We start from the raw sequence: 25,448 nt of genomic DNA on the forward strand, positions 1-25,448 counted from the left end.
CCAAGCTTGTTATGGTGTTTTTAAATTTACTATTTATTTAGTATTCTGAGTAAGGAAAAATGAAAATTTTTTCTTATTAGCATGAATTTGGCCATTTGTTTTTATACTGTGAAATGCCAATTTTATTTTTTTTTTAAGATTTCATTTATTTATTTGACAGAGAGAGAACACAAGCAAGGGGAGTGGCAAGCAGAGGGAGAGGGAGAAACAGGCTCCTCGCAGAGCAGGAGAAGCCCGATATGGGACTCGATCCCAGGACCCTGGGATCATGACCTGAGCCGAAGGCAGTCACTTAACCAACTGAGCCACCCAGGTGCCCGAAATGCCAATTTTAAAACACAAATATCAAAGTATTTAATTTGTATGTAGAATCACCAAAATCACACAACTTTTATTTCATAGCTTTAATCCAAAGGGTGCCTTGAGCTGGCCAAAAGAGACAAATACAAACCAAACTCGGGAAGGTTGAAAGTTGGAAGGAAGGAAGAAGTTTTCCAGGCAAGGTAGTGCTCCCAGGCACAAGATACTTGCAGGGAGTGCAGACTCTCACAGGCACCTAGGACCCTGCCTCCTAATGCAGACACAAGGGCCTCACTGCAGAGCCTGATATCTGCTGAGCCCCACCTTCCAACAGCCCTCTGACCAATGCCCAGCACCTTGAACTGGGCAGGGTCTGGGGAAGTCAAGCTAGGCATCTCCTTTTCCTAGGGGCCCATCATTTGAACCTATGGGAGACAGGGGACCTCCAACGATTTTTAAATCTCTGCGTCAGGACATGTTTGGTACCTGAATCAAGGGTAGACTTTGGTTCACTGCCCACCAGACATGCCATGGTGCTGCCAGCCAGTGGGGGAATAAGAGACATTATACCTCACGCTGAGGTGCCATAGAGTATGAATGCCTAATCTCAACCCATCCTGTGCCAGTGCCCACAACCCTGCTGGAGGTGGAGAGCAGGGCATCAGCAGTTTTAGGACCAGGTAGAAAGGGGGCCAGGCAGGGCCTAGGGCCAGTGAGCCTAGGAAGCAGTGAAGAGCTTTTCAGTAGAACCCATCACTGAGTCATGGTGAGAAACCCCAACACATACTCTATTGTCCTATCAGTCTTCACTTACAAAATACAAAGCCAAAGAAAAAATGCTGAAGAATTTCAAGACAGCAACCACAGAGCATTAAAACCCCAAGCACAGGGCCCTTCTGAGCCTGGGACCCAGTGGGATGCCCAATTAAGCGACTTGCCCATGGCCAAAAAGCTAAGTAAATGGCAGAGCTAGGAATAAAATCTACATTTTTTTTTCCACCACACATGCTGCCTCTTTCAGAATAGACTATTTCTGGCAAAAACAACATGAAACTAGAAGATTTACAGCTCTATGTTCCTAACAAAAAAAATGAGAAAAAAAGTAGTTCCTAGCAGGCACGCTTTATTTTTAGCAATATTACTTTATAGTTTATGAAGCAATTCCATAAACATTATGTACCACGTCCCTAAAAGGTAGGCGTCATTGGTATCTCCATTTTAAGACGAAGAAAGGAAGCTTACTTGCCCAGAGTCCCTCAGCTCTTAAAAAGCAAAACTGCAATGTGAACCCAGGAGCTCCAAATTCCATCCTCTTTATTAATCTCCAGTTCCTCAGTAGAGATAATGGGAAAGAGAGCTGATGCAGACCACGGGGCTAGTAAGGAGAAACTCCCCCCATCTGATCTCTGTGAGGCGATTCCATGTGGAAGACACTTGTCTGGAAACTATGGGATGTGGGGGCATCTAGTTATCTGCTCCCATCATCCCCTTTATTGCCACCTCAGTTGTCACAGCAGCCCTACCACTTCCTGTGTGATCTCAGCCAAGTTTCTAGTTATCTCTCAACTTTAGTTTTCTCACCTGTAAAATGTGAGTATTAATAATAATATCTATTTCATAGAATCTTTCTGAATATTAAAGCAGTGTCCAGCCCACAGTCAACACCCAATGAATGTTGCCAGTCATTATTATTATTACTACTGTTATTATTATTAATTCAGTGGGTGCAGTTGGCTGAGCCCAACCAAGTCTCTGTCCTCTCTCATCATTATATAAATGTCTATTAATACTTAACACTCATTTAAAGAAAATAACTTCCCCCATACAAGGAGAACTATTCTTCAAACAATATGAGTATATGAGTAGATTGACTCCCAGCTAGAACCTCCAGAACAGATGCTGTGTTAAAAAGGAACATCTGGTCCACTTTTATCATTGTTCAGTTGAGAAAATGAAGTCCCAAGGAACTTAAAAGACTTTTCCAGGTTTACACAGTTAATTAGTGATAAGTCAGGACTCCTAATTCAGTGCTCATTTCCAATGAATGTTGCTTCCATAAGACTAAACATAACTACATTGCTATCATTGCCTTGAAATATACCTCTGCTTTTTCATAATGCAACATGCTTATGAGAACTATATATTCTTATTTTATTCATTGTAATTGACCCTGATAATCATTATAATGATTATTATATCATAGATAATGGTTTAAATTCATTTGTGCTCCTTGAACACATAAACCAAAAGCTATACCAGTATTATTTTCACAGTGTGTTCTCTTTTTCCCTGTCGGAAAGGAAATATTTTTGAGCCATATGGGATCCTAATTCTCTGAATGCTTTTAGATTATCAGATGTCTCAACTGACAGTCCTGGATGAAAATCAAATCATGAGAATTTGCAAAACTGAAAAAAATTAAGAACATTTTGGTGTTACCGTGTACCGGAAATTCCATCTTTATCCTTTCTTCAATTAGGAAAAAAAATCAGACATCCTAAATATTAGAATTTTCAGCTCAAACTTTTCAACCCTTTTGCTGCAAACTTACTTGGTGATCCTTAGACTGGATATTTTTATAAACTTATGGTTCATGTTTTTTTACTTAGTATTCATTCTTTCAAGCTTTTATTTTATTCAAAATTTCAGCAAAATCTAGGTAATAGGGAAGATGCAAAGATGCTTAAGTCATGATCATTTCTCCCAAGAATTTTGCTATCCAATGAAGAGTATAGGACATATAACACCAAGTAGAAAGAAATAAGAGATTCTATGGCCTATTTAGCATCTGCTTTAACTTAGACAAGAGGTGTCCATTTTTAATAATGCTCAAATTAATATGAAGGAATTTATGATGGGTTTGGTACCAGTGAATTTCTCTCTTTAATTAGAAAAAATAGACAAGGGGACATTTAATAATATTCATCGTGAGAAAAGGTGTCTCCCTTTCTCCTATATCTTGTTCTTGTTTAGTGAAGAAAATGATAGGAGGAAATGAGGAAAGAGTATCCATAAGTATAGATGCCATACAGAGAACATGGATGTTTGTGTGCCTTGGCACAAATTTTCCCTTTGTATTCAACCCAAGGCCAAATGATGAAGCCACACAACTCTATAACAGCCCAAAGGACTCTTCTGAGTTGTGATTTCACTCAGCGTTCTTTAACCCCTTGGTTGGGTTAGCCTCCTGCCTGTGTAACCCACAGTGACCATTTCCTCATACTTAATTCCAGTGTTGTATTCTGTCTTAGTCCATGCAGGGTGCTATAACAAAATACCATAGACTGCTTGGCTTAAAAACAGTAGCAACTTATTTCTCACAGTTCTGGAGGCTACAAGTCCAAGATGAAGGCACCAGCAGATTTGGTGACTGATAGGGGACAACCTCCTAGTTCATAGATGGCCATGTTTTCCCTGTGTCCTCACATGGCAGAAGGAGCAAGGGTGCTCTCTGAAGCCTCTTTTATACAGCACTAATTCCATTCAGGAGGGCTCTACCCTCAAGACCTGACCACCTCCCAAAGGCCCCACTTCCAAATATCATCATACTGGGAATTAGGTTTCAACATATGAATTTGGAGGGGACACAAACATACAGTGAGTTTCCCCAACATCACATTTTTTATATAAAGCAAGCCAAAACAAAGTTTTCATGGGGGAAAAAATGTTTTCTACTGAAGACATTTCAAGAAAAATGTCTTCAAGACCAAAACTAAAACCAAAATAAATGTGGAGAAAAGTCAAGAATATTCTGGTCAACTGTTTCAATAGGGTAATCACCATTCACTGCCCACCAAAGGCATTCCAAGTTACTAAGGACCTAACCACAAACTTTTTGACATCTGAAGATTTTGGGGAAGTCACACACCCAGGCCAACCTAACAAACCCCCCAAATGTTCTCACTGTTTCTGCTCTGTTAAGATTATAATGTGTTCAAATTTTAAGTGTAAAAATTCTTTCCTATAAAAACTCAAATTTATGTAAAAATGTGCTTCCTTTAGAACCACGATGACTATACAATCTCTGGATGCCTGTCATCTTCAATTAGAAGCTAAAAGCCACTCCCAGATTTAAAATCTGTCAACTCCATCAACACTTTGGTAATTTCACAACAGAAACCAAAATCCATAGGAAATAAATTACTTCAGTAATTATTTCTGTGAGATTTCATAATTTGAAGTCGAAATAGAACAAACAAATCTATAGATGGACACGCACACACCCTCCCAATTTTGTTCTGATAACTTTCATTCTTTCTAATATCCTTCTCTATTCTTCTTTGTGGTTATCGCACCCAGGTCTGTCTAAGGTAAATTGTGAATACCCCTTATGACCTCTATTACATGCCATAGTCCATATTCCTTGTCATTATTTTCACTAACAGATCAGCACTGGCCAGAGCCACTTGTATGCAAAATATGGAGACAGCTTTAAATAACTTTTCTTATTTAGGGACTAACTCTCCCATAACTCATACTTGCCTGCTTACAGATATCCAATAGGGTTATTTGTTTTTGGTGGTTCACCAACTGTGAACCCATCTCTGTCACTTTATATGAACAATTGACCAAACTCATCAGGGGAAAGTCTACAGCCACTTTCTTAGGGACATACAAGGATACCAGGTGAATTTCTCCCTTTTAATCAGAAAAGCAAAAGTTTTTCCAGAAGTTCCCCAGTGAGCAAATTTTGTCACATGTCCACCCATAGCTTCAAGGGAGGTTGAAACAATTTCTCCAGCCTCCATAGTAGAAGATAGCAAGGGAGAAGGGGATCAGACTACCAACAATGTCTACAACTTAGAAATAGAAATGCTGAGTCCAAGGAGTATGGATGTTTATATTTTAACAAGTATTATTCAATCTCTATCCATAGTTGTATCAATTTAGACACTATATCAAAGACCATTCCGACTTTCATCTTTGCCATCTGGCTTTTCTTTCTGATTCAAATGAAAGATTATATTTAGCTTGGAAATTTGACTCCCCAGTGAGGCCAATTCCTGTGGTTCTCCAACAGGTCATATTTCATCCCATTTTCCTCAGATTTCAGTGTCTCCAGGCTATCGTTTCAATTCAGGCTGTTGAGCTCAAGTTCCATGTCACCCAATTCCTCCATCCATTCTTCACACCATAGCCAGATATAGTAAAAAATATAAGTCAGTTTATGTCCTTCAGTGTTTTCCATTGCACTTAGAATAAAATCAAAGCCCTTATCAGGATCCCCGTTATGTATGCCCTATTTCCCCTCCAATGTCCTCTTCCCTCTCAGTCACTATATTTAGTCTTATTAACCTTCTGTCTACTCCTAGACTATATCTGGCTGTTTCCCATCTCAGTGCCTTTGTACCTACTCTTCCTTCTACAATGCCCTTCTAATGGCTCTTTCTGTGGTTTGGTTGCTCCTTTTAATCCCTCATGTCTCAATTTACATATCACTTTCTCAGAGAGGCTTTCTTGACCATTCTTTCTAGCAGAAATCTCCTTTGTATTTTTTTTTTTACCACAGCACTGTATTAATTTTCCTTAGAGCAATTTTTACTAGACATTTGAACTTGGACAAATTATTAACTTCTCTGTGTCTTCAATTCCTTATTTGTAAATAAGGGTAATAACTGTACCAACCTCAGGGGTTTCTGTAAACAATAAACAAAGTAAAGCTCTTAATATTTCTTGGCCTATATAAAACTTTGCTAAATAATAATTACTTGCATTATTTTTTGTTTGGTTATTTTCCTGTTTTCCCCACTAGACTATAAACTCTAAAAGCAGAGGGACCTTGTCTGCTCTTTTCTCAGTGTGTCTCAGAACCCAGCCTAGTACCTGGCACATAGTAAGTGCTCACAAAATATTAGGTGAACAAATACATGTTGAATAAATGAATTAGTGGCAAGTCCTACCTCAGTGGAAGCTCTGATTGTGGATTGGACTCTGCAAGTTCATTTTCAGTGTTCAGTAGCCTCTTCTGTAAGGCTTCCAGATTAAGCAAATAAAAATATACAATCCTGGGTAAATTGGAATTTCTGTGTTTTATCTGGCAACCCTACTTTCCTCACTACCACCTTCACCCTTAATAAGCAGTACTTTCTCTCATTCTTTCCCTCCCTTCTTTCTCTTCCTCTTTGCTCCTTTCCTCCTACATTTATTTGACTATTTCTGAATATAGTTCAGTATCAGGTAACCTCCTCATCCTTAAATCTGTAGATATCCACTCCTTGAGGACAACCATCTCTTTGATGGATTAATGAGTTGCCTTTATGACCGGTCTCCCAATTCCCACAGGACTAAATTATCCACCTTCACCGTGACAGGCTCCTTTAGCCAGGATAGCCTTCTCAGGGGACTGCACTGACTCTTTTCTCTGGATTCAGACTATATTAAGTTAGGGACACAAATGTCCTTGATACATTCCCAGGCATTTTCTACCTTACTGGATAATTTTCCAACATCCTGGCCTTGAAAGAGACCTAAAGAAAAGAAATCCAATATGTCCTTTCCCAGTTGACCAGACAGATAGTTTGACAAGGGCTCTACAGAAGAGCTGAGAAGTGCCAAGTTGATGCCATGCTATTATTTTCCACCTCGCAGCACAATCCTGGCTCAGCATGAGAAGTTACTTGGTGCTTTAGCCAGACTCTGTCACTTATATTAACATGCTCTAGATTGCGCTAAGGCAGTTGGAAGAACTAACCGCTTAACCTTTCAGAATAATTTATTTGAAATAAAATGTGTTGGAGAAACCATGGCAGTCACTTCCAGTGGTCTGTCAATATATATGAAAGGCTGTGGTGAAAATAGCATCACAGGAGTTACTTCTTGGCAGTGTTACACATCCATTGACTGGAATCTCCATCCAGAAAATGTCCTCTACTGAACATTTGGTTCCTTTACTGTAGCAAAGGAAACATGGGTGTCACAGTCTGAAAGAGTAAAACATTGATCCCAGATCCATTGTATTTCAACTGTGTGAACTAGCTAGATGGTTTCATAGCTCTGGGACTCAGTTTCCTTGTCTGTGATATGAAGGTATTGCCTCATATCTTATAACCCTGTAGTAAGGTTTCTAAATAAGGTAGACAAAGTACCAGGTACTCAGTGAGTGCTCAGTGGCTGCTAGTTAACATTAATCATTTTAGGCACTTTTTTTCTGCATCAGAGTATGTGGCTGTGTTGGTTATACTCGGGAGCAAATTGTCTTTGTTTCTCCAGAGAGGAGCTTCCTTTTAGAGCTCTGTATCACCAGTGAGAGACCACTTGCAAGAGGAGCCTGTTGTAAACACAAAGGTGCCATGTTCCTCTTCTGTTAAGGGCAAGGTGTCCAAACTAACCTAATTGCTGCTTATTTTTCTCTTGTAACGTAGTGGGGAATGTTCAGCATATTAGATAGAAGAACAAAACTCAGATACATGCCAAGATTATGTACGGCCTACCCAAGGAAAAAAATTTTTTTCAACTTCACAGCTTGTGATTGGAAAAGGACACAGGACAGCTGCTAACTCTTTTCATCTCCACTTTTGGCATGTTCTTCTAATAGCTCTCCTGTCACAGTCTGCAGCTCAGTGGAAACTAAACGAGTAGGATTGAGGTGTCTCCCCCAGCCCCATCCCCACCCCCTGCTCAGATTCAGCTATTGGGAAAGACCATTTAAAGAATTTAATATCCGCCCTACCCCTTTGGGAATGGTGTAACTCAGCTAGACACCACGCTTCAAAAGAGAGAGGGAAGTTAAAGCTTTGCGGTTAGTTAGGGAACGTTTAGACAAGAAAACCCCCCCAGGTCCCTGCCAGCCCTGATTCCATGATTCAGTGAACAGAGAGGACTGGAGCAGAGGAGGGAAGAATAGGTCAGACAACTTTCCAAATTCTGTTCTATAAAGAAAGATTCATTGTTGCTCAAACGTTGTGAAATCAAACATAAAATATGTTGGAACACTTGCTTTCAAATGTGAATTTCATATGGCTCTAAAGCAAAATGCAAATGGCTTAGGTCTTGCCACGTTTTTTTGCTGAACCTTTTCTCTCCTACACTAACCCCACTGGAGGCAGTGTCAGGTAATAGTTATGAGAAAGGCTACTATTAGCTAAGGGAGCACATTAAGTACTTACCTTAGAGAGCTATGGTGAGATTAAATAAGATAATATGTCTAAGGCATTTAGAACAGTGCCTGATGGGGCACCTGGGTGGCTCAGTTGGTCAAGTGTCTGCTTTCAGCTCAGGTCATAACCTCAGGGTCCTGAGATCGAGCCCCACATCAGGCTCCCCGCTCAGCGGTGAGTCTGCTTTTTCCTCTCTCGCTCTCACTCTCTCTCAAATAAATAAATAAAAATCTTCAAAAAAAAAAAAAAAAAAAACAGGGCCTGGCACAGAATAAGAACTCAGTAAGTGTGTAATTTACTTTATGTTTACACCAACTGCGATTGGTATGAAAATTGAAAGAAGACAGTAGGTGTTCATAAGCCTCAGATTTTCATATGCATGTATCTGGAAAAAAGTAAAAACATACAAATAAGTTTTGTTCACAACCTCGTTTCTTCTTGTGAGACTGGTGGATTAACATCCTTAAAAATGAATAGGCTTCCTCTTGCATCTGTGAAACTTGACCAAGACAGTACAAGTTACTGTATAAATGACTTTGAAATCTTATACATAATTCTAAAATCTACATGAACACATGAACACACTCAAATGAATTAGAATTGTAACTTATGAAATCATCAAACCTTGCTCATTAACAAATAAATACCTGATTACTTAAATTCCTTTTCTCTCTCTCTCCATAGCTTCAGAACAGATGTTTCAAAGGGGAAATAGCCTTGAAAAGTAAGAGGGAAAAACTGGTATTATAAAACTCATTATAATCATGTGAGGTATAAATACTAATCTTAAAAAAATAATTCTAAGATATAGATTATTTATTAAAATATATACTCTACATATATAAGATGCTCTCTAACTTATTGCTCAATAATGTGACATTTATTTGAATCAATAATCCAAATGGTCTAAAGAATCTAAGAAACTCTTCATAAGCTAAGAATGTGAAAATCTAGTCAAGTTGTGAACAAGAAATTCCATTGCAATAGACAGAGTATTTTCAAATGGAGGGCTAAGGTAGAGAGGTAAAAAAGTATACTGTTTTCTTCCACTGTCATTTCATTTGTGTAAGAAAGGGAATTAAAATTGGAAGAAACACACACACAAAAAAAATTTTTTTAATTTTAAAAAATAAAATTAGAAAAAGCACATCATCCATTATCTGATTACTTATGGTAACCCGTGTTTCCATCTGATAAACAAAATAAAGCTTTCCAACACTGATAGGGAAATTATAAATCTGGGACTTATCCCAATAGTTACCATCCTAATCATGCAGAAAAGATGCATTCAGTTTACTTGTAGGTTGATATCAAATTGACTCAAAGCCTTTATAGAAGCTAAGAGGTACATATTCCAAGAATATTATATATAGTTTTATGCCACCACATCATTTATGCTGTAAAAATATTTTTTTAAAGATTTTATTTATTTATTTGAGAGAGAGAATGAGATAGAGAGCATGAGAGGGGGGAGGGTCAGAGGGAGAAGCAGACTCCCTGCTGAGCAGGGAGCCGGATGCGGGACTCGATCCCGGGACTCCAGGATCATGACCTGAGCCGAAGGCAGTTGCTTAACCAACTGAGCCACCCAGGCGCCCTATGCTGTAAAAATATTAAAAATAAACTAAAATATGTGTTTCTCCATGTGTGAGTTTGCAAGATCTTGCTATCATTCTATTATACAAATATTCTATTTTAAATATTCCAGGCCACACAAATTGTGGAGAAGAATCTAGTTTGGTTAGTTATAGAGCAAAAGAAATTTTCTCCAAATTGACAGAATCCTCTCCATTTTTTCAGTCTTGAACTGAAGAGAGAGAATAAATAACATCCAACTTAAGCTTATATTAAAAAAGAAACAAGTTCCCGGGCGCCTGGGTGGCTCAGTCGTTAAGCGTCTGCCTTCGGCTCAGGTCATGATCCCAGGATCCTGGGATTGAGTCCCACATCGGGCTCCCTGCTCGGCAGGAAGCCTGCTTCTCCCTCTCCCACTCCCCCTGCTTGTGTTCCTGCTCTCGCTATCTCTCTCTCTGTCAAATAAATAAATAAAAATCTATAAAAAGAAACAAGTTCCCTATGGTCCTTAAACATGTTTCCCTAGCATCTGTAGGGATTTATAATATATAATATGCAACTTGAAGGAAAGTTTGCTAAATGAATATGATATGGAATTGAGGTTATAAAAATAAGAGGACTTTTCAAGCTAGAGTTCTGAGAGACAGAAGTGATCAGTTTAGATATATTTGAGAGATTATTTCAATAAATAGCTGTTATATTTCTCATGGAGCATTAAGTACAAAACACTACTTTTTATTCTATTTGGTCATCTTGTTAGTATATCACAGCTGAAAAAAAAATCCAATAATATAAAATATTCTCCCCAGGGTCAGAGAAACTTCAGTTTTCAGCTCTCAGAGCATAAAATATGTTATTTTTCCTCATTCCATGATTTAAGAAAGCAATAAGGACCCCCCTGGATTAGATATTTCTTGTCAGTAAAAGAACAGCTATTCTAAAAATACTGTCTTGGGCCTTTCATCCTTCCAGTAAGTCATTAACTAAGCAACTTTATCTACTGATTATTATTCCCTAAGTGCCTTGTGCAATGTGCCTGGTAGTGTGCTAAGAAAATAAGAAATTACTCCATGGGCGCCTGGGTGGCTCAGTCGGTTAAGCGACTGCCTTCGGCTCAGGTCATGATCCTGGAGTCCCGGGATCAAGTCCCACATCAGGCTCCCTGCTCGGCGGGGAGTCTGCTTCTCCCTCTCCCCCTCCCCCTGCTTGTGTTCCCTCTCTCGCTATGTCTCTCTCTGTCAAATAAATAAATAAAATCTTTAAAAAAAGAAAAAAAAAAGAAATTACTCCTTGATTTGATTTGTCATTTTGATAGCATAGATTTCTAGTCCCATAAGAAACACTAATGAAAATAGAACTACTACTAATTTGTTTTAATGACTGAAAATTTTGAAGAAAATTTGCTAAACATCCTCAATTTTATGTTCATGAACTTTGACGAAGAAGCACATCAATTATATCCTAAGGATGACTCTTGAGTATTTCTGACTCCCTGTTCTGATTCCCTATCAGTCCCCATTTTTTTTCCTCCTATCTGTGGGATTCAACTACAGTTTCAATGTCTTTAATTGTGGAGAAGTGCTGTCTAATAGAATTTTCTTTGATGACAGAAATATTCTCTATTTGTGCTGTCCAGTAGTGTAGCCACCAGCCACACGTGGCCAATGCATTTTTTGAAATCTGGTTTGAAAAGAATCAACTAGATATGGCAACTGAGAAGTCTTCCTCAACATTTGGCAGAGAAACTCTATGGAGTTAGTGGGGGTAAAAGCATATTGCAGTGGGTTGAGAAGTAAATGGGAGATAAGGAAGTAGAGGCAGTACACGTACTGGGGATGAGGAGGTAGAGAGTGAGTGCAGTGTAGTAGTTGATTAAGCAGAAAACACACATAATGGAGCTCTACTCCAAAAATCTTTGATCTGGCAGTCATGTGAAAAATGAATGGAGGAGGGAGAAAGCTAGAGTTTACATTCAGCTATTATTGGGGGCAGGGGGAAGGATAAGCTGAGATTTTCTAACATTTAGTGAAGGCAAGTCATAACAGAATAAATTTCAACTCCCCAGGAAGAATGGACATGTTTATTGTCTTTGATGGCACATCTGTTACCCAAGTGCAAATGAAATGGTTAGTTGTAAGATTTGAAATATTTAATTTTTCTCTGAAAAGCTGGAAGAATCCATGATATTACAGAATTAAGGTATTCTGTCATTTCTTTTAATAATAAATGTTATAAGTTCCTACCTAATACTGAGATTAATTTGTCCCAAAAAAGTGCATTCTTGTATTTCTCTATAATTACAGTTGACCCTTGAACAATGCAGGGGTTTAGGGTGCTGACCACCCCCCTCACCCTGGTTGCCCCATGCAGCCAAACATCTGCATATAATTTTTACCTCCCCCAAAATTTAACTACTAATAGCCTACTGTTAACAGGAAGCCTTACTAATACATAAACAGTTGATTAACACATATTTTGTATGTTATGAATATGATATACTGTATTCTTACAATAAAGTAAAATAGAGAAAAGAAAATGTTATTAAGAAAGTCATAGGAAGAGGGAATAGATTTGCAGTACTGTACTGTATTTATTGAAAAAAATCAAGGTTTAAGTGGACCCACACATTTCAAACCCATGTTTTCAAGGGTCAACCATACTTCTTAAAGCTAACTTTAGGTTGCAAGTTCTGAAACACTAAAATGTAGTTGCAATGTAAATGTAACTTCAAATTATACAATCTATATTTACATATAAGGATACTAATCAAAAGTTAGAAATGACTGAAATCATAGCATTTTAGAACTTAATGAGTATTCATTGAACTGCATTTTACGGGTGAGGACCATGAGACCTAGAAATAATATATGACTTAGCTAAGTTTACCCAAACAAGATTCGGACCCAGATCTTTAGACTCCAAGCCTGGTGGTGTTTCAAAAAAAGACTGGCTAGATGATGCACCAGGATATTTTTGGTATCTCTATATATTGCAATAAGAGAGAAAATAGAAAATTTCTAACAGCATGCCTCATTGGGGACAGTGAATCCTTTTCTTTACATTTCCACAATTAGTACCATTTCCCCTTGGGCACATTCTCACCATTTGCACTGTGCTTCCCAAATTTTCACTCATTTTTCAAAAGTGTTTGGTAATTATTCCATATGCTATGAAATTTGACCCAAAGAGAAGATGTCTAACTTCCCTACAATTTTTCAAAAAGGTTCCTCCTACTGAAGGTAAGAGAAGATGGTATATTGGTAGTTTAGAGGAAGAACAGTGGTTTTAAGGATTTAATCCTTCATATCATTTCAGTATTCAAATACTGAAATCAAATTTTCAGGATTACCTATAGATAGTAGGTATCTATAATTACTGAAGCAGAAGACACACTGACAGAAGACAAACGCAGACACACCAAAGAATGTATGTGAGCTAATGTTGTGGGCTGCTAATTTAGCCCATGGAAAACCTGGTAATGGTCTAACACATAGATGGACAAAGTTTTTTGTTTCTTATTGTGTTTTTTTTTTTCTGTTTTTGTTTTTTAAGATCCTTTAACTCCTTTTGGAAACCCTTTAAAGACTAAAAGTCAAATACAGAATGGTATGATATATCCTACTCAGGACATACTGGTCCATTTCTGGAAATAATAACGCTTTCTCAAAATGAAGCCATTTATATTCTTAGCCATGCTCTATTGTGTGCACAGAGTAATTTCTTGAGAGCAATGTTTCCTGTGGCATTTTGCCAAGACTGGCTTTATTTGTTTTTCATTAGGCTTTTCATTATCATGCTGCTATACACCTGGATCGTTCTGCCTCCTCTGAGAAGGCCAGGGTAGCTTAAGCATAGGAATGATATCATGAGTAGGTGGAATGTTTTTGCCCAGTGAATGCCCATTTTAAATCTCTAGCTATGGTACCATTTTTATGGCTTTAATCTTTCTAAGAACAATCAATTATCCATTTATAATGTAGTCTGATATTAAATTGTTTATATTCATCTATTCTGTCCCTGTACAGGGAAAGATATTAGTCTCACTTTGTACCATATAGATAGGCCCATCCTCCTTTATTACCTCAGGAAAAGACATCATGATTCACCCCCATTGTCCAAGCCTGGAACTATTGTGTGTTCTGCATTTCTCCATCATTACATGCATTCAGTCACTGAGTCAAACTTCTTGATAGTTTCAAACCCACCCATATCTTTCTATCTCCCATGACCACCACTACCTCAGTCTAAGCCCACATTGTCTCTAGAACAACTGCGGTTAGCTCCTAATGGTCTCCATGCTCCCGGGATTGCCCTTTCGAATTCATTCTCTTTTGCTTTAAATATCTGTCAGTACCCATTGCTCTCCATAAATATGTGTTCTGTAATTTCTACTCAGTGTTTTTGTTACACATTAATAAGACAGTTTGATTTGTCCAGAAAAGGAGTGATCCGAATTCTGAACTTCTCTATAGACCCCTCAATTTAAAGAGAAACACTAGCTTACAAGCTACAAAAGACTAAAATTTAGGGACAAAATAAACAATCTATTAATTTCTGTATTAGAATATTAATCAGAGGCCTAAAAAATCATTGAAATCAAAGAATTTCAGGACTAGACTGGTCCTTGGAGATCGTGTGGCTCAACTTTGTCATGTTATAGGTAAGGAAACTGAGGCCCAGCCACTAAATTGATCTAAAATTAAACTAAATTGATCTTTGTAAATTTAGAATCTCATATGTAACTCCTGTTTTTACCATCTATCCATGGCTCCCCGTTATGGTCAGGATGAAGTCTGAATTCCTCAGCCTGGCATACAATGTGCGTATAGTCTGGCTTCGGCTTACCTTGCCAGCCTTACCTTTTGTTCCTCTCTCCAACTCATCCAAGAACCCAGTGCTTCCGAATATGCTATGTTCTTTCTCACCCACAGGACACTGTACATAATTTTTCTTGTGTCCTCCCTCTGTTGAGTGCTGAGTCCTAACCATGCTTCAGATATCTGATCAGACATCATCTCTGCTGAAAACACCCCCCAGATCCCCTTGGGGTCCCAACCATGTGTCACCATCATAGCATATTCACAGCATTCTACCTGCCTTTGAAAATCTGTTTCCATCCCTAGACTAGAAAGAATAAAGACAGTTATGGGCAGGGACCTGCAAATTATTCATTGTTGTATCCCCATTATCTTGATCAGATGTCTGGCATTCAGTATTTTAAGATTAATTATTAATTCCCAATTTTAACTAGCCTAGTATATTTCAATTTTTTAATCAGTCCTCCTCTCACAATCTGTTTTCAAGGGAAGAAAAAACTGATTCATTCATGTCAACGTATAGCTAGATCACTGAAGATCCTAAAGGGCAACTCTTCTCAGAAGCATTTACATTTTTAGGGGAACAGAGTTTTAGGTCACAGGAACGAATCCCCAATGCAGATAACCCAACCATAAATAGTGAGCCATAAGAGCATTTCTGAGAGGAAGGAAGCTTTCCCAGAACCTTCAACTCAGTCACATAGGTGACCTCCTACTTGCCCTCATCCTCATAGAAGAATGATTCTGTTTTTGTTTGTAAAAATCAGCTCACTTGTTCGTTATTTTTCTCTGCATTAAATAAATCATTATTTACCCATAGTAAAAATACCTAATTTAACTTGTAACATTTCTGGGCTTGTTTCAGGGAAGCAATGTTATGGAAGATCAGGATTTGTTGGAAATTGGAATCCTTAATTCTGGGCACAGACAAAGAATTCTACAGGCAATCCAGCTTCTTCCAAAGGTAAGCAATGCTTTCCTAGCCTGGCCCTATGTACAGCAGTCTTCAGTCCAGATGTGAAAGGGCTGTTAGTACTTAGGACACCATCTCTACATATTGTTTAAACTCCCCAAAGCAGTTCTTCTTAGGTCCAATGAAATGTTCAGACTCACAAGACTACTGTGGGCCAAACTTGGCTTTAGGTGGATGAGAAGGATGTCATACAGGAAACACCACTGACCAGCAGGGCGCCTTCAGGGGTTCTCTTCAGTGCGAGTCCTTATATTGGTACAAACATCAGTCCACGCCCCTCAGGTGACAGCTCAGGTACAAGAAGACAAGATCAATATTGGGTGGGTGTGGGAATGTTCCTGAATTAGAAGCCTCATGCCCCCTGAGAGGCATTATCTCTTGTACAACTCCATAGACTTAGGAATCTGCCTAATTACAAGAGTTATCACTCAAGGAAGACCAAAGTATCACATCCTCATCAGGTATTTATAGTTAATGTATAAATCCTCCCAGTCTAGATGCAGTTTGCCAACCAACGTGTCCTTTTAACTGTAAGCACTATGTTACCTAGCAACAGAGTTGACCTTCTGTTTCCAGATAAGATTTCATAGGAGCCTAAAGCAAGAGGTAGGATCTGAGCACTGGTCTTCAAGATAATGTAGGACTTTAACTGATAAGGAAAAGGAAAGCATTTCAGGGATCAGCAGAAATCATATAAATATAAATATAAATTGCCAAAAGTATTAGGGGAATAGTGATACTGTATGATTTAAAATGCAATGAGATTTGCCCAACAATGTGAATGTCCTTAATCATTGCCACTAAATTATACACTTAAAAATGGTTAAGGTGGTAAATTTTATGTTTTGTTATTTTGCCACAGTTTTTTAAATAATTTTTTTAAAAAAGAAAAAAAATCCAGTGTGATTAAACAATTAGAGAGTATAGTCAGAGATAAAGCAGAAAAAGTAGGTTGGGTCGGTCTATGTCAGGCTAAGGAATTTGAAATTTGTTCTATAGGCTCTGGGGAACAGACATGACTGGACTGCTTTAGGCCAGTCAATTTTGGAGGCAGTATACAATAGGCATGAGAAGGAGGGAAAGTTGAAGTAGGGTCAACCAGCTGGGAAAAGATTCAGTGGGCAAGACTGAAAGCAGATGAACAGTTAGACTTGCACCTAAATGTATGAACTTACCATATATTTTGTATTCTCCTCTGCTCTTTTCCTTTCTAATGAGGCTATAATTTCTCCTTAGAACGAGAAAGATAAATATTAACCACTATTTCTAAGGAATTGATCTGATGAAATTTGCCAACTGACAGTGAACTGAGTGTCTACTGATAGAAGCTTAACACTTTTGCAAATTCAAGGAGAGTTACGCATACAAAGGAGTTTGATCATACAATTTTCTACAGTAAAAGGAAAAGAATAAAGTGGCCTTAGAACTATTCCAGAAGTAATTCTTATAAGCGTATTGTTCACCTCACTACTTTTGTATCTTAAAATATTATTTCCTCAGCAAGTTTGCTCCTCGTTGTCTGCAAGGACTTCTACACTGCTGTACCCCCAACACCGAGCTCAGTGTACAGCCCATGGTAGGCACTCAATAAATCAATAAGTGACTAACCCCGTGTCACAAGCCTGCCTGTCAAGTTCAGCTCAAATAGTTCCATATCACTTCCTTTATGAAACTTCCCCTAAATGGAACCACTTCTCTCACCTTGGTAATTATCACCCTAGTCCAAACCAACCACCATTAACTGGACTGCCACAATAGGTTCTACTATCATCTCTAGGTTAGACTACTGGAGTCAATTTCTCATTGGTTCTCTCTAGCTTGGATAATTCATAGATACCTAATCTCTGTCCTAGTTACCTTTCTTATCACTCTACATTTGAATTTCACACAGCATCCAGAATGATCCTTCTCAAATGTAAATCAGATCACGCACACTCTGTTCAAAATCTCCAATGGAGGGTGCCTGGGTGGCTCAGATGGTTGGGCATCTGCCTTCGGCTCAGGTTATGGTCCCGGGGTCCTGGAATTGAGGCCCGCATTCGGGCTCCCTGCTCAGCCGGGAGCCTGCTTCTCCCTCTGCCTCTCTCTCTCCATCTCTCATGAATAAATAAATAAATAATCTTAAAGAAAATAAAAATAAAATAAAATAAAATCTCCAATGGATTCCCTTCTCACTTAGAATAAAATCTTTATCATAGCCTACAGAAGTCAATAGGCTCTGGCCCCTTCCCACCTTCATGGCCTCATCTCTCACTCTCCCATTTTCCTCAACTCTAGTTATATGGTTTCTTTTTGTTCCAGAATATACCAAGCTCATTTTTGCCTCAAGGCCTTTCCATACTGGTCTCTTTGCCTAGAAAGTCTTTTATTCAAATTTTCATACCCTTGTTCCTATACATCATCAAATCTCTACTCAGCTGCTGTCTCCTCACCCAGGCCTTGGTGACCTCAAAGTCACACGCACATACTATCACTATCCTTCATATTACCCCACTTTAGTTTCTCCGTGGCACTTATGGCTACCTGAAGTTAGATTATTTATGTGTTTGTTTTTTCCTTATTTTTCACCTCTCCCCCTAGATGCAGGGTCCATAAGCTCAGGGACCTTGACTATCTTGTTCCTTCCTATATGCCCAGCCCCTATAGCAGTGCCAGTCACATCAAAGGTGGTCAAAAATGTTTGGGGAAGGCAGTAATACACTGCTGTCTCTTTCCTCTGAGATTTGATAGCTCTGCCTATTCTGAAGGTACTAATAATGCTCTACCACTCTTGCCTTAGAAACATCCTGAAGGCAGAGACAGTGTCACATCCATCCTTGAATTTCCCAATGTGCTTAGCTCAATACATGCACATTTAAAGAATAAAAGAATGAGCGACTGAATGAATATTTTCCTCTCGTTATTCAACTATACATTTTTTTTCAAATCGAAGAGTGCCTCAATCTTAAGATATATCCGTATTTGTGTATATGCCATTTGATAATGAGAACAAAAGAACCTGAACTCGGAATTATTTGGAGAACAAATGGAGTGTTTATTTTTAAGACAGAATATCATTCCCATTAGAGAAAACAATATAACAGAAACAATACAAAATTAAGCTTTTATCAAGGGGCTGATGCGAAAGTGCTTACTATGCACCCAAATGAGTAGAGAATATGTAAAAACATCCAAACACGTGTTCATCAGCACAAACAGAATGTTATAATGCTACAAATTGATGCTTTGCCTTCTTAGGTAATGAGCCCAATCTTCAGATGGTTAATAGTGTAATTTTACTGCCAGCACATTCATTTGCATTCACTCTAACTTTGCAGTGCCGCAAAAGGGACACCGTGTCTCTTTGTTTTGTTTATGCAATTTTAGTCTTCAGAATATCTGTGTTCTTCATCTGTCATGAAAAATATTCGATGATTGCTACCTGAAATCCTTTAATTAACATATTGTGTTTTGGAATCCCTGAGATTGTTCCTAAACAGAGAAAAGGTGGTTTGCTAAATGCAATCTTGATCTGTTAGCACACTTCAAAGCGTGTTTTTCATGCTTTATTTGTATTTGTTGTTTCAAGTTTCAAAGACAAAAGTTTATTCCTTTGGTAAGAATAGTTCTTCTGTAATATGCCCTTTATAATATTGAAATATTCACCAATGCAAAGGTCTGCATGTTCTCAAGTACATTTGATACACCAAACTCATGGAATGTATTGATGTATTTTTTTTTTACTTTCTTATTGTTATGTTAATCACCATACATTACATCATTAGTTTTTCATGTAGTGTTCCATGATTCATTGTTTGTGTATAACACCCAGTGCTCCATGCAGAACGTGCCCTCCTCAATACCCATCACCAGGCTAACCCATCCTCCCACCCCTCTCTCCTCTAGAACCCTCAGTTTGTTTCTCAGAGTCCATAGCCTCTCATGGTTCATCTCCCCCTCTGATTTCCCCCCTTCATTCTCCCCCTCCTGCTATCTTCTTCTTCTTCTTCTTTTTTTTAACATATAATGTATTATTTGTTTTAGAGGTACAGGTCTGTGATTCAACAGTCTTAGACAATTCACAGCGCTCACCATAGCACATACCCTCCCCAATGTCTATCACCCAGCCACCCCATCCCTCCCACCCCCCACCACTCCAGCAACCCTCAGTTTGTTTCCTGAGATTAAGAATTCCTCATATCAGTGAGGTCATATGATACATGTCTTTCTCTGATTGACTTATTTCGCTCAGCATGATACCCTCCAGTTCCATCCACGTCGTTGCAAATGGCAAGATCTCATTCCTTTTGATGGCTGCATGATATTCCATTGTATATATATACCACATCTTCTTTATCCATTCATCTGTCGATGGACATCTTGGCTCTTTCCACAGTTTAGCTATTGTGGACATTGCTGCTATAAAATCAGGGTGCACGTACCCTTTCGGACCCCTACATTTATATCTTTGGAGTAAATACCCAGTAGTGCAATTGCTGGATCGTACGGTAGCTCTATTTTCAACTTTTTGAGGAACCTCCATACTGTTTTCCAGAGTGGCTGCACCAGCTTGCATTTCCACCAACAGTGTAGGAGGGTTTCCCTTTCTCCGCATCCTCGCCAACATCTGTCATTTCCTGACTTGTTAATTTTAGCCATTCTGACTGGTGTGAGGTGGTATCTCATTGAGGTTTTGATTTGGATTTCCCTGATGCCATGCGATGTTGAGCACTTTTTCATGTGTCTGTTGGCCATTTGGATGTCTTCTTTGGAAAAACGTCTGTTCATGTCTTCTGCCCATTTCTTGATTGTATTCTTTGTTCTTTGGGTGTTGAGTTTGATAAGTTCTTTATAGATTTTGGATACTAGCCCTTTATCTGATATGTCATTTGCAAATATCTTCTCCCATTCTGTCAGCTGTCTTTTGGTTTTGTTGACTGTTTCTTTTGCTGTGCAAAAGTTTTTTATCTTGATGAAGTCCCAATAGTTCATTTTTGCCCTTGCTTCCCTTGCCTTTGGTGATGTTTCTAGGAAGAAGTTGCTGTGGCTGAGGTCGAAGAGGTTGCTGCCTGTGTTCTCCTTTAGGATTTTGATGGACTCCTGTCTCACATTGAGGTCTTTCAACCATTTTGACTCTATTTTTGTGCGTGGTGTAAGGAAATGGTCCAGTTTCATTCTTCTGCATGTGGCTGTCCAATTCTCCCAACACCATTTGTTGAAGAGACTGTCTTTGTTCCATTGGACACTCTTTCCTGCTTTGTCAAAGATGAGTTGACCATAGAGTTGAGGGTCCATTTCTGGGCTCTCTATTCTGTTCCATTGATCTATGTGTCTGTTTTTGTGCCAGTACCATACTGTCTTGATGATGACAGCTTTGTAATAGAGCTGGAAGTCCGGAATTGTGATGCCGCCAGCTTTGCTTTTCTTTTTCAACATTCCTCTGGCTATGCGGGGTCTTTTCTGGTTCCATACAAATTTTAGGATTATTTGTTCCACTTCTTTGAAAAAAGTGGATGGTATTTTGATAGGGATTGCATTGAATGTGTAGCTTGCTCTAGGTAGCATTGACATCTTCACAATATTTGTTCTTCCAATCCATGAGCATGGAACGTTTTTCCATTTCTTTGTGTCTTCCTCAATTTCTTTCATGAGTATTTTATAGTTTTCTGAGTATAGATCCTTTGCCTCTTTGTTTAGATTTATTCCTAGGTATCTTATGGTTTTGAGTGCAATTGTAAATGGGATCAACTCCTTAATTTCTCTTTCTTCTGTCTTGTTGTTGGTGTATAGGAATGCCACTGATTTCTGTGCATTGATTTTACATCCTGCCACTTTACTGAATTCCTGTATGAGTTCTAGCAGTTTTGGGGTGGAGTCTTTTGGGTTTTCCACATAAAGTATCATATCAACTGCGAACAGTGAGAGTTTGACTTCTTTGCCGATTTGGATGCCTTTTATTTCTTTTTGTTGTCTGATTGCTGTGGCTAGGACTTCTAGTACCATGTTGAATAGCAGTGGTGATAGTGGACATCCCTGCCACATTCCTGACCTTAGGGGGAAAGCTCTCAGTTTTTCCCCATTGAGAATGATATTCGCTGTAGGTTTTTCATAGATGGCTTTTATGATATTGAGGTATGTACCCTCTATCCCTACACTCTGAAGAGTTTTGATCAAGAAAGGATGCTGTACTTTATCAAATGCTTTTTCTGCATCTATTGAGAGGATCATATGGTTCTTGTTCTTTCTTTTATTAATGCATTGTATCACATTGATTGATTTGCGGATGTTGAGCCAACCTTGCAGCCCAGGAATAAATCCCACCTGGTCATGGTGAATAATCCTTTTAATGTACTGTTGGATCCTATTGGCTAGTATTTTGGTGAGAATTTTTGCATCCATGTTCATCAGGGATATTGGTCTGTAGTTCTCCTTTTGGTTGGGGTCTTTGTCTGGTTTTGGGATCAAGGGAATGCTGGCCTCTTAAAATGAGTTTGGATATTTTCCTTCCATTTCTATTTTTTGGAACAGTTTCAGAAGAATAGGTATTAATTCTTCTTTAAATGTTTGGTAGAATTCCCCTGGGAAGCCATCTGGCCCTGGGCTTTTGTTTGTTGGGAGATTTTTGATCACTGCTTCAATTTCCTTAGTGGTTATAGGTCTGTTCAGGTTTTCTCTTTCGTCCTGGTTCAAGTTTTGGTAGTTGATACATCTCTAGGAATGCATCCATTTCTTCCAGATTATCTAATTTGCTGGCATAGAGTTGCTCATAATATGTTCTTATAATTGTTTGTATTTCTTTGGTGTTGGTTGTGATCTCTCCTCTTTCATTCATGATTTTGTTGATTTGGTTCCTTTCTCTTTTCTTTTTGATAAGTCTGGCCAGGGGTTTATCAACCTTATTAATCCTTTCAAAGAACCAGCTCCTAGTTTCATTGATCTGTTCCACTGTTCTTTTGGTTTCTATTTCATTGATTTCTGCTCTGATCTTTATTATTTCTCTTCTCCCGCTGGGTTTAGGCTTTATTTGCTGTTCTTTCTCCAGCTCCTTTAGGTGTAGGGTTAGATTGTGTATTTGAGACCTCCCTTGTTTCTTGAGAAAGGCTTGTATTGCTATATACTTTCCTCTTAGGACTGCCTTTGCTGCATCCCAAAGATTTTGAACAGTTGTGTTTTCATTTTCATTGGTTTCCATGCATTTTTAAAATTCTTCTTTAATTTCCTGGTTGACCCATTCATTCTTTAGTAGGATGCTCTTTAGCCTCCATGTGTTTGAGTTCTTTCCAACTTTCCTCTTGTGATTGAGTTCTAGTTTCAAAGCATTGTGGTCTGAAAATTGGCAGGGAATGATCCCAATCTTTTGGTACCGGTTGAGACCTGATTTGTGACCTAGGATGTGATCTATTCTGGAGAATGTTCCATGGGCACTAGAGAAGAATGTGTATTCCGTTGCTTTTGGTTGGAATGTTCTGAATATGTCTGTGAAGTCCATCTGGTCCAGTGTGTCATTTAAAGTCTTTATTTCCTTGTTGATCTTTTGCATAGATGATCTGTCCATTTCAGTGAGGGGGGTGTTAAAGTCCCCCACCATTATTGTATTGTTCTCAATGTGTTTCTTTGCTTTTGTTATTAATTGGCTTATATAAGTGGCTGCTCCCATGTTAGAGGCATAGATATTTACAATTGTTAGATCTTCTTGTTGGATAAACCCTTTAAGTATGATATAGTGTCCTTCCTCATTTCTTATTACAGTCTTTAGTTTAAAATCTAATTTGTCTGATATAAGAATTGCCACCCCAGCTTTCTTTTGGTGTCCATTAGCATGGTAAATGGTTTTCCACCCCCTCACTTTCAATCTGGGGGTGTCTTTGGGTCTAAAATGAGTCTCTTGCAGACAGCATATCAATGGGTCTTGTTTTTTAATCCAGTCTGATAGCCTGTGTCTTTTGATTGGGGCATTTAGCCCATTTACATTCAGGGTAACTATTGAAAGATAGGAATTTAGTGCCATTGTATTGCCTGTAAGGTGACTGTTACCGTATATTGTCTGTGTTCCTTTCTGGTCTATGTTGCTTTTAGGCTCTCTCTTTGCTTAGAGGACCCCTTTCAAGATTTCTTGTAGGGCTGGTTTTGTGTTTGCAAATTCCTTTAGTTTTTGTTTGTCCTGGAAGCTTTTTATCTCTCCTTCTATTTTCAATGACAGCCTAGCTGGATATAGTATTCTTGGCTGCATATCTTTCTCGTTTAGTGCTCTAAAGATATCCTGCCAGTCCTTTCTGGCCTGCCAGGTCTCTGTGGATAGGTCTGTTGCCAATCTAATGTTTCTACCATTGTAGGTTACAGATCTCTTCTCCTGAGCTGCTTTCAGGACTTTCTCTTTGTCTCTGAGACTTGTAAGTTTTACTATTAGATGTCGGGGTGTTGACCTATTTTTATTGATTTTGAGAGGGGTTCTCTGTGCCTCCTGGATTTTGATGCCTGTTTCCTTCCCCAAATTAGGGAAGTTCTCTGCTATAATTTGCTCCATTATACCTTCTGCCCCTCTCTCTCTTTCTTCTTCTTCTGGGATCCCAATTATTCTAATGTTGTTTTGTCTTATGGTATCGCTTATCTCTTGAATTCTGCCCTCATCATCCAGTAGTTGTTTATCTCTCTTTTTCTCAGCTTCTTTATTTTCCATCATTATGTCTTCTATATCACTGATTCTCTCTTCTGCCTCATTTATCCTAGCAGTTAGCGCCCCCATATTTGATTGCACCTCATTAATAGCCTTTTTCATTTTGACTTGGTTAGATTTTAGTTCTTTTATTTCTCCAGAAAGGTTTCTCTGATAACTTCCATACTTTTTTCAAGCCCAGCTAGTATCTTTATTTTTTTTTTTTTCTTTTTTTTTTTTTTTTTTAAGATTTTATTTATTTATTTACTTGAGAGAGAGAGAGAGAGAAACAGCATGAGAGGGGATAGGGTCAGAGGGAGAAGCAGGCCCTCCGCCGAGCCGGGAGCCCGATGTGGGACTCGATCCCAGGACTCCGGGATCATGACCTGAGCCGAAGGCAGTCGCTTAACCAACTGAGCCACCCAGGCGCCCCCCAGCTAGTATCTTTAAAGTGATGATTCTGAACTCTAGATCCGACATCATACTAATGTCCATATTGAGTAGGTCCCTGGCAGTCGGTACTACCTCTTGTTCTTTTGGTTGAGGTCATTTTTTCCATCTTGTCATTTTAGTCCAGAGGAGAATAGATGAATGAGAACAAAATGCTAACAGGGTAACAATGTCCCCAGAAAATATACTCTAAACAAATCAGAAAAGACCTGAAACTGGGGGAAAAGAAAGGGAAAGAAAGAAAAAAGAAAAAGAAAGAAAAAGATAAAAACAAACAAAAACAGGACAAAACAAAAAAAAAACAGAATATGATCAAATATGATCAGGCTGGTGCATAGATCAGTGCCACACACTAGATTTGGGGTGTATTTTGGTCTGTTAGAAGAAAGTGCCTCCCAAAATTTTAAAGAAAGAAAAACTTATATATGTACAAAAATAAGGGTTGATATGATGAAGGGATGGAATAGGACTGTAAAGATGAAAATTATAAAAATTTTTATAAAAGGAATTGATAAGAAGTTTGAAAAAAGAAAGAAGATGATTTAAAAAAAAGAAAAAAAAAGGGAGAGAATGTGATCAGGCAGGAGAGTAGAACAAAACCATAC

At 38.5% G+C, this 25,448-nt stretch overlaps 1 protein-coding gene across 13 annotated transcripts in view; it reads left to right on the top strand.

Annotated features, from left to right (window-relative positions):
• The window catches only part of ANKS1B (ankyrin repeat and sterile alpha motif domain containing 1B), a 1,116,839-nt gene that overhangs the window by 779,091 nt on the left and 312,300 nt on the right, over positions 1-25,448 (top strand). For all 13 annotated transcript variants that reach the window (XM_021687341.2, XM_021687343.2, XM_021687344.2 and 10 more), the window contains one exon: positions 15,654-15,752. In XM_021687341.2, coding sequence (XP_021543016.1) covers positions 15,654-15,752 — 99 coding nt within the window. The remainder of the gene's footprint in view (positions 1-15,653; positions 15,753-25,448) is intronic.

This window comes from Neomonachus schauinslandi, chromosome 5 (assembly GCF_002201575.2).
Source record: "Neomonachus schauinslandi chromosome 5, ASM220157v2, whole genome shotgun sequence".
Classification (NCBI taxonomy): Eukaryota; Metazoa; Chordata; class Mammalia; order Carnivora; family Phocidae; genus Neomonachus; species Neomonachus schauinslandi.